The following is a 14,035-nucleotide window of genomic DNA, read 5'->3' on the forward strand; positions in this document are numbered from 1 at the left end:
TGGGAGAAAGACCTTCGCGGGATCGGTTCCCGGGCGCGGCGAACTCGGGGCGTCTCCTCCCGCTCCTCCTCCTCCTCCTCCTCCCGGCTGATCTCTCCACGGATCTCTCCCAGCGACGGATCGCCCTTCCTCCCTCCCTGCCTTTCCCCCCTTGATCCTCCCCCCCTTCTCCCCAAAAAGGCGGGCGTGAGCTCGTCCCCCCCCCCCGCTTCCCTGCCTCTTCGGATGCTGGAACAAGTGCAGACTTCGGGGGCTGCTCCGAGAGAGAGAGACGTGCACACACCCCCCCCCCGAGGGAGAGATCCCCTTCGGGTTTTTCTTTGTACCGAAGCCGCCTCTGCTTGGCGATGGATTCCACGTGGATGCCGCCGCCGCCGCCGCTCCTCCTCCTCCTCCTCTTTTGGGCCGCCTTTGCGGGCTCGCCCCATCAGGCCGAAGGTGAGTCGGTGGCGAAGGCGCTCGGTTTCCCTTCCTCGGGTTTCGCCTCCAGCGCGGAGCTCATACTTTTGCGGATTACCGCTCCCGCATTCCTTCCACCTGTCCCTCCCCCCTCCCTCCAAAAAAAGTAACTCTCCCCCCCACCCTTGGCGTTGTAGTCCGAAACAAAGTAACGCTTCCACTGGTGCCTTTGAGGAGTTGCCCTTCTTAACTTATTCGGATGTTGATGGATTCATTTGGGGATCCGGAGTGGGCGGACCTACCTCAGTCTGGGTTTTGCAAAAAGAAGCCAAGCAAGCGTGGGAACGCGCCGCTTCCGCGTCCAATTGATGGGACTCCCAGAGCAAAGCCACCTGCCCTTAACTCTCTGCCCCCTCCAACGGTGTGTGTGGGGGGCACGACTCCCATCCTCCGCTACCACTTTGTTGGCTGCGGATGGTGGGAGTTGTAGTTCGACTTATCCAAGCCCATGTGAGGTCGGCCTGAGCAGAAAAACCAGGGGCCGGGCTGTGAAGTCCGTCCTGTGTTTTGTCCAGAACTGAAGCCAAGTACAGTGGGAGGAAAATGCAGTGGGGAAAATTATGCAACCTGCCTTTTTCCAGGCATTTCAGGAGACTTAAGTCCGCTGTTATTCCAATGCCTAATGGGAGGGAACAGGGCTGATCTTTCAGAGGCTCTTGAAATTAAAGTGTGTAACTGCTGCCTGTTAATTGACGTGGATAAAGCACTCCTCTTTCTCAAGAATGTGAGAAATCCTTTGTGGGATGCCAGCAGCTGCTGGTGCCCATTGTGGTTGGTGGCAAGGGAAACACAGGAGCCAGTGGTGGGCAGAGCCAAGGGGACAGGGCAAGGGGGTGTTCTCTCTCTCTCTCTCTCTCTCTCTCTCTCTCTCTCTCTCTCACACACACACACACACACACACACACACACACACACACACACACACACACACACGAGAGAGAGAGAGAGAGAGAGAGAGAGAGAGAGAGAGAGAGAGAGAGAGAGAGAAACATGCACCCAGGTAAGGAATCATTCACACATGCACCCAGAAGGAGGCATGCACTTACTCAGACACTGTTTGCCTCACCCGACTCTGTTCATTCACTCTGCAGAAAAACACACCTTGCCCCAAAATTGAGGGGGGGGGAATCCTTACCTGCTCTGTTTCTCTCGTCTCTCCCACCCCCCTTTCTCTCTCTGTGTCATGCATTAACACATGCTTTATGGTGTGTGAAGCTGGAAGGACAGCAGGAAGGGAGCACAGGTGCCCTGATTCTCTCTGCCTTCTAAAACTACAGGCAGGAAAGGGCGGCCAGGAGATCTTGAAGTGCTCCTCTTGTCCGGAGGAACCAGCCATCCTTAGGATCCCACGAAGTACACAGAAAACTGCTCGATGCAGAAATGGAGAGCTGTTCCCACTCCGGTTCTCCTGTAGTTTCAGGAAGAGCCAGAGGTTGGGAGTTCGATTCCCCACTGTGTGCCTCCTTGACAGGGGCTGGACGCCCATGATCCAGAGGGTCCCTTCCTTTCCAGCTCTACAGTTCTAAGATTATTATCATATTCCCTGGAGATGGCCGGGGTTGAACCCGGGACCTTTGGCATGCAAAGCAGGCTGAACCCTTGAGCTACCACGTTTCCTCAAGGCCTCACTGAGTCATTTTGGGGCTCTGTCAGTTGGTCCACCATCTACATTCTAAGTCTGCTCTCTGTCACCTGCAGCCAAATGCACACCTCCTCGTTGTGACCCAGAAACATGGAGGCCTGTTGGTGTTGATTTTGCCCCAAAAAGTGTGATAATGTACATGCTAAATGAGCACTTGGGACCTTTGTATCTTGGATGTTCACTTCTTAGATCAGTATCCTGTCCTTTGGCGTTTCGATAGCCCAAATGTGTACAGGAAACAATTCTGAATAATGTATTCTCAAAGGCTTTCACGGCCGGGATCTGATGGTTGTTGTGGGTTTTTCGGGCTCTTTGGCCATGTTCTGAAGGTTGTTCTTCCTGACATTTCTCTGTGGCTGGCATCTTCAGAGGACTGGAGTAGGAACTCTGTCCATGCTCTGTTGCTGTTTGTTGGATAGTTGAGTATTTATAGCTGTGGGAAAAGCTTTTGTCCTTTTCAGGAGATAGGGTGATGATGGTGATCAACGTGTTTTTGTTGTGGATGTGAGTTCCTACTCTAGTCCTCTGACAATGCTGGCCACAGAGACTGGTGAAACATCAGGAAGAACAACTTTCAGAACACGGCCAAAGAGCCCGAAAAAACCCACAACAACCAATTCTGAATAATGTTTTCTATGCCATGCCCTACTGGAAGTCATGGGACATGCTAGGCAAAGGGTATAGGAGCATTTGAAACGATAGTTACCTCTTGCATTCTCTCTGTCTTTAAGGCCCATGTGATCCATAAAGTCTCTTTTTTATGCTTTCTGTTCCACGTGGACACCATTCTGACATGAGAAACAGAGACCTATTTTATTAGTTTGTATAAAGTATCCAGAGTCAAATGATTGTAAATACATTGATGCTCATAAGCTTCAGCATACTGTATGATCCATATTTAGCACAGATCAAGAACTGTACAACATTACTTTCCACTTACTAGTAGTTATTATTAGTACCATTATGTAATGTCAGCACAGTGTCTTGATGCTGCACACAACATGGCAATGACATGGCCAGTGACTAAAGATGGCTCGCTTGCCTGCCTTTGGTCTCTTAATTTCAGCTTTTGGATGCTTTGTACTTTTTGGAAAATAATCCATCAAGGTGGTATGTGATAAACAATACAGCTGATACTATTTTACTACTAGTGGGTTCTCTTCCACCTCACTCTTTGATTGAATGCAGGGAGTAAAAAATAATAATTTTCATTTCCGGGATGCCTAGTGAGCTGTGGGTGCATAAAACGTCTTATCACCCAGTTCCCACTCCACAACCACCTTGTACTCTGGTTTGTGTTTTGAACCAAGAGGGGACTGGCGCAGGGCGAGTTTATTGAACTTTCTTATCAAGCAGAGGTCTGTTTCATATTGTCTGATGCTGTCCCACTACGTGAGTCCTTCCAAATTTGTGACTTTTTGGGAGAGGAAAAAAAAATCCTTTTTTGAATTATAGCTCTAGACTCTCTCATCCAGCAAGGCCAGTAAAATAATACAATTGCTAATTATGATGATTTTTGGGTACTCTATGATGATTACTTATGAGATGACTTAGACTGTGACTATGTTGTCAAATCCTTTGTGACCACATGACACAAATCCTTTGTGACCACATGACACAAAGGCATATTCAAATTGGTCCAGCCCGTTTTAGTCCCAAAGCGGCTTTTATTCTCTACTTTCTCTACTTTTTCAAGCCAGAATAATTTGAACGGGCTTTTAGTTGTGATATGTTCTTGCAAAGACCTGGGGATACATCATATCTGTAGGTGGTGGTTTGGTGATGTAGGCAGTTGGGGCATGATATTGAGAATGGGGGAACCCACCCCTGCATTCCTTCATCTCCCCAATTACCCTCCAATTTTTAATTTTTTTTAAAAAAATTCTTTCATATATGAGATTAGTGATACTCTCCATAAAAGGATGAGCAGAGGTGGGATCAGAGGAAGGAACTAAAGAAGTGGGGGTTGTGAGCTCGAATGTGAATTGTATTGCATCCAGTATGAATGCTGAATGCCCAAACCAATCTGCAGCCCTGTTTGAGCACTGACTGCCATTTCAAATATAATACGGGCTGTGAATCAAATTGCAGAAAAGCCAAATCACTCTGATTCAACTTCCCAGTGTAGCCGCACTCTTATATGCACATTTAAAGTCATTGCTGGATGTCACACTCAACCACAGTCAAACATACATGACTGGCCATAAAAACAGAGGGGAGAACTGGTCCCAGAAGAAGAGACAATCTGATGCAGAGAGCCCCATGATATATGACTACATAGATTAGCATTCTCCGTTTGCTCAGATCTATCTCAGGAGAGGTAGAGTAGAATATTGCACAATTATGCATGAGCTGAGCTGAACTAAGCTAAACTAAAAGAAATTACTTTCTGCCTCTTTTAAAGCATTGAAGCTCAAGCTGTTCAGATAAACTCCTTGATGGGAACTTGAAGAAAAGGAATGTTTCGATCTGCACAGTACATAATTATTTTATTTCTTTATTAATTATCGTTAATACCCCACTTTTTCTCCAGCAAGCTGAAAGCAGTATACACGGTTCTCTCCTCTCCACTTTATCCTCCCAGCTTTCTTGCAAGGTCGACTCTGTTGAACAGACTGTGATGGTCCAGAGAGTTCTTTGCTTGAGTTTAGACTTGAACCTATGTGTCAGTCAAGCACTCTAATCATTACCCCATACTGGAGCATAGATACGGTAATGTCTAGATGGCATTTCATTCATTCTATTGACTGTTCACTCTGACAGCTGCAAAACAGAACCTCTCTATTCTGGGACTGTCTTATCTGCGCATATGAGATCCTGAGATTTATGATAAAGTGGGGCTACCACTTCTTATGCTCTGCTTGCCAATTCCTGGAAGAATTAGGGTGGATGTTGGAGGGAAGGAAAGCGATCAATAGAGGGACTTTGCTCTAATCCAGAAATGCAGTTCTCCCGCTCATATGCCATACACCTAATATGTAACAGACTTATTATGACTGGGTCAGTGTAGGAGCTTTGTGTCATGATAGCATGTCTGTTGTCAACAGCTCTAGCTGTCTCCTTTTTTCTATGTGTGGGTGGATCTTTTTGTTAATGATGGGTATCAAAGTTCATTATATGCCCTATGTTATTATCATAGGTTCTCCTCTCAATTCTACTATGAGATGAATGGAAGGTGGCGTACAAGGATGAATTGCTTTAAGGGTTGAGGATTTGGTAAAAGGCAAGAAATGTGGTTTTCCCAAGTACCATTCAGCCCATATGTCACAAGTTGGTCTTGGATTCTAGCCTCTTGATTACGAAATCACGGTAGGGTTGGAGGCAAATCACAAGTTCACAGCCTCAGTTTCCTGGTGGTAAGAATAATAGTGCGGGTTGAAAGAACAGCTCAGTGGATGGAACCAGAGTAAAGAAGAGTTAAAACTACAACATCCAAAGTTCCCCTTCCACCTTGGCTACTGGCCAGGGGCTTCTGGGAGTTGTAGTCAAAACAGCGTGGGGGAAAAAAAGCTAAAAAAAGTTTCTTTTCCAAGCTCTTGGTCTGGAGAAGTAACTTTCCCCTACTCTTTGAGTAGAACCCATGTGGAACATCCTAGATTAGTTTCATTAGTCCTGAACATATCCAGTTAGGATAGATAGAAGGATAAAGGTATGAGAAAGAGATGGGAGGGAGATGGGTGGTTTTTTTTGGGGGGAGAGAGGGGAGGTCATGGGCAGAGTGGAGGAAGAAGGGCAAATTATCAAATCTGGTACAGTGGGGTCTTGACTTGAGAACTTAATCCGTATTGGAAGGCGGTTCTCAAGTCAAAATGTTCTCAAGTCAAATCTGCATTTCCCATAGGAATGCATTGAAAACCATTTAATCCGGATCTGCTCTTTTCCGTCCATAGAAACTAATGGGAAGCTGCTATTCCGCCTTCGACCACTGGAGGGGGATATTTTGTTTCTTTTTTTCTTAGGTCAAGAAAGGTTCAGGGAAGGCAGGGAAAATACAGTCCAGGCAGTCCAGGACCAGGCAGTCCGAAGACTGTCTCCCAATCCACTCTCTAAACGCTGGGAGGAGTGAGGAAGCAGACAGGCACCCTTTTCACTGGCCGACAGTTAACTGAAAGTTCACATTTTGCACTTTCCCTGCCTCCCACGTGGTTTTTTTTTCAGTTCTTAACTCAAATCTAAGTACTTAAGTCAAGTCAATATTTTCCTTTGAGAGCGGCTCTTAAGTCAAAATGTTCTTAACTCAAGCCGTTCTTAAGTCAAGACCCCACTGTATAAGGCAGCTTCTGGGGCAGTTCATCTGAGCAGAACTTGGAAAAGTTACATTTTGGACTTGAGCTCCTGGTCAACATGAGATTTTGAGACCTGTATTCCAAAAGAAAATTTTCCACCCTCTGGCTTTGAGGTTTGGTGTAATAAAGGCTGCAAAGCCATACACTGGCGAAATGGGTGGTAATATTGTACGGAGATCCCGGTGTTTTTGAGTCCGTTCTGTGTACTCCAGGACAGCAGCTGATTCTTGGTTCAGGTTTTTAATCCCTGAAGCAGATGGGAATTTTAAACAGTAATGGTTCGTTAACGGGTGTGTGTGTGTGTGACAAGAAATTGCACCCTTTAACTACCCTCCGATTACGAGAGGCTAGTTAAAACCTGTTGATGCACAACCAATCTCTGCAGAATACTTGAGAGAAGGCTCTTTGAGAGAAGGTGCGGGAGACACAGGGACTACAGAATCACTTTGCTCATACCTTGATGCAAGCTGGCTCCTTCCCTCCATTTTGGTTTCATTCATTCTTCATCCAAATATAGGAAGAAAAAAACATCTGCTTACAAATGGCAGGAAGAACGCAAATGAACGGCACACAACAGAAGGGCCTGCAAGAAGGCATATGGAGTGAAGGGTTGAGCGTGGTGAGGTTGGAGGAGCACAAGGCATTGTCTAAGAGTCGCATCTGGATCAGGGCTGGCTCTATCCTTAGGGAGGAGGGGTACGAGTCCCTATAAATGCCCTGGACAGTCCCCTGGCTTGCAGGAGAGAGCCAGGTATGAGGCACAACCTGCCCTGTACTACCTAAACCATCGGGCTGCCATCAGGTATCAGTGGAGGACTCCATCTCACGTCAAGTGTTGAAATTCATTTCAGTGGCCAGCCCAGGCATTTAGTGGTGCCATCTTGTTTTGCTGTCTCAGGCGGCCAAATGTCTTCGGATGACTATGGTGTTGAGCCACAAGGAGAGCAGCACAGATCTTCATAGATCCCATAGGTGGCCTTGGGCAAATGAGTGTTCTCTTAGCCCCTTTCCTAGATCCGGAAATACGTGGATTATGATGATACTGGTCTTGGCTTGGTCTTGGCTTGGTTTTGGCTTTCACACCTCGTGGAATAGGATGGTGCTGACGTGATAGCCCTCTCCCCCAGTAAAAGAGGAAGCCATGAACCATAAAAAACTGTGATACGGGCGGGTGGAGGGGGGGACTCAACAGTTGCAAGTTGTTGTCAGTCTGCTCGTGATTTTGAAAAGCAGCGTGCTTTTTAAAAAAATCTTCCAAGGGAACCCTGTGAACTATTTTATAGGATGGCGGAACTGGAAGAGACCCCCAAGGATCAATGAATCCAACCCCCTGCTGCAACACAAAATTCACAGATAAAAGCATTTCTGACAGGTGGCTGTCTAACTTGTGTTTAGAAACCTTAAATTTATAAATGAAGGCGAGTCCACGGCCCTCGGAGGCCGTCCATTGCATTGTCAAGCATCTCTTCCTGTCAGGAAGATCTTCCTATAATCCTCCTGCCTTGTCATTGGAACGCATTTCTTCATCTCCCCATTTTAAAAGGCGAATTTAGCCTGTAGCTCAATATTCCTTTCTATTCTCATTTTTTCCCTTTCCTAGGGCATGTTCACAGGTCCCTATTCAAAGCCAATGTCTTGAAAAGAGGAAGCCAGCTCCCTGCACAGCCAGTGGCCTTGACACTTTTATTTACAGCCTGGCAGGTGTGGTAGAGAGAAACGGTTGTCGGTTGCTTCCTTTGGGCCACCAACGGCAGCTTGACCACAAATCTGTTACTTGCCTCGCCAGGCTCACGTCTTTCAGACTTGCTCACCACGATACAGCCTCTAGGTCCGTTTGTGTCTCCAAAATGAAATAGCTGTTGCTTTCCCCAGAACGAAGGACTGGATTCCTGTTTTGACATTTCTGCAGTTCCCTGAGGTGTTTTTTTATAGGTACCTTTCTCTCTTTTTTTCCAATAATGTTAACCTTCCAAAAACATGCACATGTGCAAGATTTCCCTCAGAAAGTGTATATTCTTCCTGATCTAGAAAAGCAAGGTTTGATTTCCCATCCTGATCCTTTATTTGGGAAAGGTGAATGTTTAAAAATTCAGAGCAGTTGCCTAAATAAATAAATAAAAAGTAAAAATGAGAACAACCTAGAATTTTGTGGAACCTTAAAGGCTTCACCAGTATTATTTAGCATACTATTTTGGAGTTTGCAGTCAGATGCCTCGGGGGGGGGGGGGGAGGGAAGGCCTGCAAGCCACAAAAGTTTGTGCCAAATAAAAATTGGTAGGTTTCCAAGTTACCACACCCCTTGTTGTGTTTGTTTCAGCAACTAGCAATTCTACCCCTGCTAAAACAATAATAAAAAAATCCTGCTTATGTCTGAATGTCAAAGGTGGTGTTGATGCCAGGGAGAGCCACCTGGCAACTTGTGAGTTTTCACTATTCCTTCTCTGACGCTAAATAAGCCTCTCAAGTTTTAATTAAAAGGGTTGGAGTGTTAATGTGGACTCCTTAGGCAAGCAAGATGGCGGAGGGATTGGAAACTGTTCTGTGCAGGAACAATGAAAGGGACTTGGTAGGCTTAATCTGGGAAACTGAGAAATCTTATGATAGCTTTCTTCAAATATATGATGGACGGTCACATGGGAGGTGGAACAAGCTTGTTTTCTGCCGCTCTGGAGAGGAGAACCTGAACCAATGGATTCAAGGAAGGAGATTTTGACTAAACAATGGAGGAACTTTCTGATGCTGTTGAGCAGACAACTTCAGAAGATGAGGGGCTCTCCTGCATTACCACGTTGAAAGCAGAGTTTGAAGGAACTTCTGTCAGCGTTACTGAATCCCACATTAGCAGTGGCTTGAAGTTGGTAATTCCCAGGATCTGCATCCGACTCCACATTTCTGTGGTTCTGCAGTTAGTTATTCTTTAGGTTTTTTTGTGGGTCATTTTTGAAGATTCTAACTGCCAAAAGTCCCCCCCCCATAGATATTGTTGTTAAAACATTTATTGCTGTAAAAATAACAGTATCTCAGAAACACATCAAAATGTGTTCCTTGTTCATTGCACGCAATGCATACAATTTTACTCCATGTTTTGTCAAGTTTTCTTTAAACGTTTTCTTTTAGCATTTAAATATTGTCTTTTTAATGATGGAAGCCACCTTGGGTTCTTTTTAAAAAGAAAAGTCAGATAGAAATGAATGAAAGAAAGAAAGAAAGAAAGAAGGAAAGAAAGAAAGAAAGAAAGAAAGAAAGAAAGAAAGAAAGAAAGAATGAATGAATGAATGAATGAATGAATGAATGAATGAATGAATGAGCCCCCATATCTGAGTGGAACCTCTGCCACTATCACTATTGCCTGTTGTCATGCCCCCTGGCTCAATTCTTAGTGGAAGATGCCACATTAGTTCTTCATTCTTTTATGCTAGGAGAAGACAAGGATCTAAACAAGAGAGGGAATGGCTAGAGCCCTCCATGAAATGTTGGTGTGCAGTGGAAGCTGGTGCATTCGGACAAGTGGTGCAGAGTTCTAGCTTTCTCACTCCCTGCCAGCCAGCTATGTTCCCCTTCTGCTGCATGCTTGTGTGAATGCTTGTTTGCTTGCCCATCTTTGTGATGAATGCCCACTTTGCCCCTTGGCTCTGGTGGGCAACCTGGGCTCCACTCACCTCTGCGGTGCCTTCTGTCCCACCAGGTACAGTTGAAATCAGCTACCGCTGGCCAAGTGAGGTACCCCTGTTTGCTAGGCATATGAGCCACCATTGACTGTGAGCTGAGGTGAGGGTGTGAGGATCTGGCATGACCCTTTCCCTTTTCAATGCCATCTCTCTAGTCAATTCAGCGGGTTTATTAAACATTGTAGAAACATGTGCAACTTCTGTTTGTCCTAATTCTGTCGCTGAGATACTGTCTCTTGGGGTTGAATGTCCTTTCTTTAACACATCAACACCCCCATCTTGGGGTTTAACAGAACTTGGAAACAGGTAATAGCTGATTCCATGCCGGGATCGAATGGTGAAACTCCCAGCCTATATCCCGCTCCAAGTCTCTTGCCCGGGACATTGTTGCATTTGTGAGGGGAACGGTCTCCACCTAAGGCTGCTCCCAAGGGAAGTTAGGCATGCTCGGTTCTCTCTATTGAGTGATTCACTCTCAAACCCCTCATGTTCCCTTCTTTCTTTATTTGCTGTTTCTCCCCAGTAACAGGGTTTCCATACTTTTTGCTGTTCAACTTCCTTGGGTACTGTAAAGGTAACCCATTCACCAGTCCATGGGTCTTCTTTTATAATCTCCACCTGATCTTCTCCCTTCCTCTGCTCCTCCTCACTTGCCCAGCATTTTATAGCAACTGCCCCTTCAGTCTCCAGTCCTCCGTCTTTATCCTCCTCCTTTCCCATCAAAGCCGACTTCTCCAATGATTGGCCTCTTCCTGGGCTCTCCAGTGTTTCTGATTTCAAATCTGCCTCAGGTCCATTAGAGGTTTTCTAACAGTTTCAGAACCTTTATTGGCATACAGTACAAGAGAGTGAGAGGCGGTAAAATGTTAAAAAGCATATATGCCAGGAGATACCCAGATGACATTGTTTGGGCTCAATGGTGTGTGGCAGCATAATGCGATACCTCTGCATGATGGAATGGATGTATCTGGCTGTTGTCTGGGTAAGTTCCTTATGAGTGCCACTCAGCAGGTGCCGGATTTTATCCGGGTCGTCCCAGCCAGAGTGGGAGAAAAGGATGGGGGTCAAGTATTGCAGGCGGATGTCCTGATACCACATACAATAGAATAGCATGTGCTGCAATGATTCAACCACTCTCTGGCCACAAGGGCACACACCCAACTCTATGGGTAATCCCCTAAATCTGCCCTGCACCAAGTTGGAAGGCACAACATTGCACCTAGCAAGGGTGAATATTCAGCGGTCCTGGGGACGATCTGAAAAATAAAGATAATCTGGTCTCCTGACATGGGAGAGGGGAAACTGGAAGTAGAGCGGAGAGCGAATCTTTAGTGCAGCCGTATGCAGGGTTTGCCCCTCAATATCCAAGACTCTATTTTTGATTATGTGGAATATCTGGGATGGGGGTATTGGGCCCAACAGATTTGGTGACAACCCAAGAATCTTGATTTTCTTGATGAATACTACCAGATCCTTTGGAAATACATTGTCAGAGAGCCGTGCTTGAAACAGGATGTCCTGGGCCAAGAAAAACAAACAAACAAACAAACAAACAAACAAACAGGTTCTGATCCAGTATTTGAAAAATCTGAGCCAAGCCAGGCCCTCAAGCCTATTCTGGCCAGTTTCAAGGCATAGGGTCAGATAAGAAACACAGCGAGGCAGGCCAAAGATTTTTTACAGAAACATTGATTGGACCCTTTCCATCGAGCTGTGAAATGCAGGCATCCAAATGGGGACACCATAAAGAATCTGTACTACAGACTTGGCATGAAGCGCAGCTGGGATGTACGAATTGCCCCAAGTATGGTGGAAGCGCAAGATAGCCTGTGCTGAAGGCTTCGCCGATGAATTGACCAGGTGTGTCTGTAGTGAAAAAAGACATCCAGGTCCTTGAACTCTCTAACCTGCTGGATAGGATTATTGTTGAAAGGGCTTCCATGATTTGCTGAAAACTATGATTTTAGATTTGTAGCAATTCAGTTGGAGCTTGGGTCCATTAGAGCAGGGGTCTCCTTGTTTGTCCCTTCGGGTTTTGGGATCGGAGGGGACGGTACACCAGTTGGTCCTCCCTACTTCTCACAGAGGGTCATTGTTGATGCCCAGTTTCTGCATATTCTTGAACTTGGTAAGAAGTAAACTTTGCTGTTAAGTCTGATTTGCTCTGACCTCCTGGGGCTCTGCAAGCTTTTTTTTTAAACGTGCCGGGTCTCCCTGCTGTCTGTTGCTTGCCCCAGTGACTGACGGATATTGCGCAGGTAAAATGGCTGCCCAAAAACGTCCAGGCCCCGACGTTCAGACTCATGAGCTTGAATCTCCCTTTTCTTCCGATATAAAAGGAAACTATGCTGTTTGTACCAAATGGGCTACTTTGTCTTAAGGGCCATTAACTCCCTGGTTTATCATTTTCTTTTTCTTTTCCTCCTCCTTTTTAAACAGCACTTTCTAATTTACCATATTGGTTTTATGTCTTTCTAACACAGTTTCCATTCTGCTCTTTCAGGTGTATGTGTCTATCGTGGCTCATCATTTGAGGTAGGTCAGATTTAATGTTATTTGTTACATGCCTTCATAGCCTTGAATTAGTTTTCATTTTATTGGGTGGAAGGAGCGTTGCCCTTGAAGCAGTTTCCGAGTCACCCAATAATGAATCTATAGCACTCAAATTACAGAAGTGTCCAGAAAGATCCTGGCTCTGGAGGTGTGGGGGTCAGTTCCCTCAACATTTTTTTTTTTTTACATTTAGGCCTGATTTGACTAAAACAGATGGGTGCGTAATTAGAATTGGTTTGTAGATTTCACCAAGTTTGCTTTTTCTTTTCCTCCTGTAATTGAAACACCATGAAAGGGTTTGCTACGCTGTTACCTGTTTAACATAGTTTTATTCCTGTTGCATTTATTATAAAGTGCTAATGTGCAATCGTTAAAAACAAAACAAAACTTTGGCTGCAGCCCTAAACACGCTTATGAGGCAGTAAAGTCTGTTGACCATAGTGGAGCGAACATCAGAAGAGTATTACATATAGGGTTGTAATGTTACAAACCTCCTGTTGTATCGGCTGGAATTCTGTTGTTTCGTTACACAACACGAGCGCAGCGGCATAAACTGCACCAGCAAATAGTGAAGAAGCGGCTGCTTCTTTCCCTCATCACCTGCCTATCCCATAATGAGGAATACATGTGATGACTTTTGAACTAGCAGCAACACAACGTTGTAATTTCTCCCTTGCACTTAACATTGACTTAAATAATCAATAGGATTCTGGCCATTGTGTCATTTTAATAATGAGGTGCGCATGCAGAGACAGGCATATAATTTATTTCCAGTCCTGTGATCAAATATTTGCTTGCAATCGCAGAAACCTCATTAAATTTTTCATTTTTCATTCACTTGTACTTTTATGCTTGGTTGAAGAAGCGAACGTTAAGAACGGTTCTTTTGGAGAAGCCACCCGAATCCGTTAATCTTGCTAAAGCCCTAATTTGGGGATGTAAATGGTTTCTGAATGGTGGTATAGGGTTGGTTTTTTACAAAAAGAAAAACGATTTTTATCAGCTTGGCCATGCTGTGAAAAAAAAAGATTAGCTATGTAAAATCATACGTGCCAAAAAATTTTCCCTTTAAAAGTGGCAGGGTGTATTCGGGTTTTCTGGATGACTGACGGATGGGGGCAGGTGGACTTTTCAGTCTCCCTTGTTGTCGAAGGATGACAGCAGGACAATAAATTAAAAACTAACACCACATGCCACTGCAGTCCTGAATAGGAGCAGGGCATTCAAATATAAAACTGGGCGCTTTTTTTTTCAATATTTCATGGAGTTTTTAAAAAACTACTTTTCTGAAGACTGACTTTTTGTTCTTCGTGGTCTCTGTGACTCACACATAATTTTTCTTCATAGACGGTTAAGACAGAATTTTTCTTCAGAGAGTGTAGAAGAATGTTACACACTCTTATTATGATTATTTTAGGGAGATTTTT

The 14,035-nt window shown here is 45.0% G+C and overlaps 1 protein-coding gene across 2 annotated transcripts in view; it reads left to right on the forward strand.

The window, feature by feature from the left end:
- The first annotated feature begins 238 nt into the window (after nucleotides 1–238).
- Nucleotides 239–14,035, forward strand: part of FRAS1 (Fraser extracellular matrix complex subunit 1) — a 299,294-nt gene continuing 285,497 nt past the window's right edge. The window contains exons 1-2 of one of the 2 annotated variants that reach the window (XM_078394487.1): nucleotides 239–438; nucleotides 12,559–12,590. In XM_078394487.1, coding sequence (XP_078250613.1) covers nucleotides 348–438; nucleotides 12,559–12,590 — 123 coding nt within the window. In that variant the 5' untranslated portion in view covers nucleotides 239–347. The remainder of the gene's footprint in view (nucleotides 439–12,558; nucleotides 12,591–14,035) is intronic. The other variant, XM_078394488.1, reaches the window with a different exon arrangement.

The sequence above is a fragment of the Pogona vitticeps genome, chromosome 5 (assembly GCF_051106095.1).
Source record: "Pogona vitticeps strain Pit_001003342236 chromosome 5, PviZW2.1, whole genome shotgun sequence".
In the NCBI taxonomy this organism is placed as follows: Eukaryota; Metazoa; Chordata; class Lepidosauria; order Squamata; family Agamidae; genus Pogona; species Pogona vitticeps.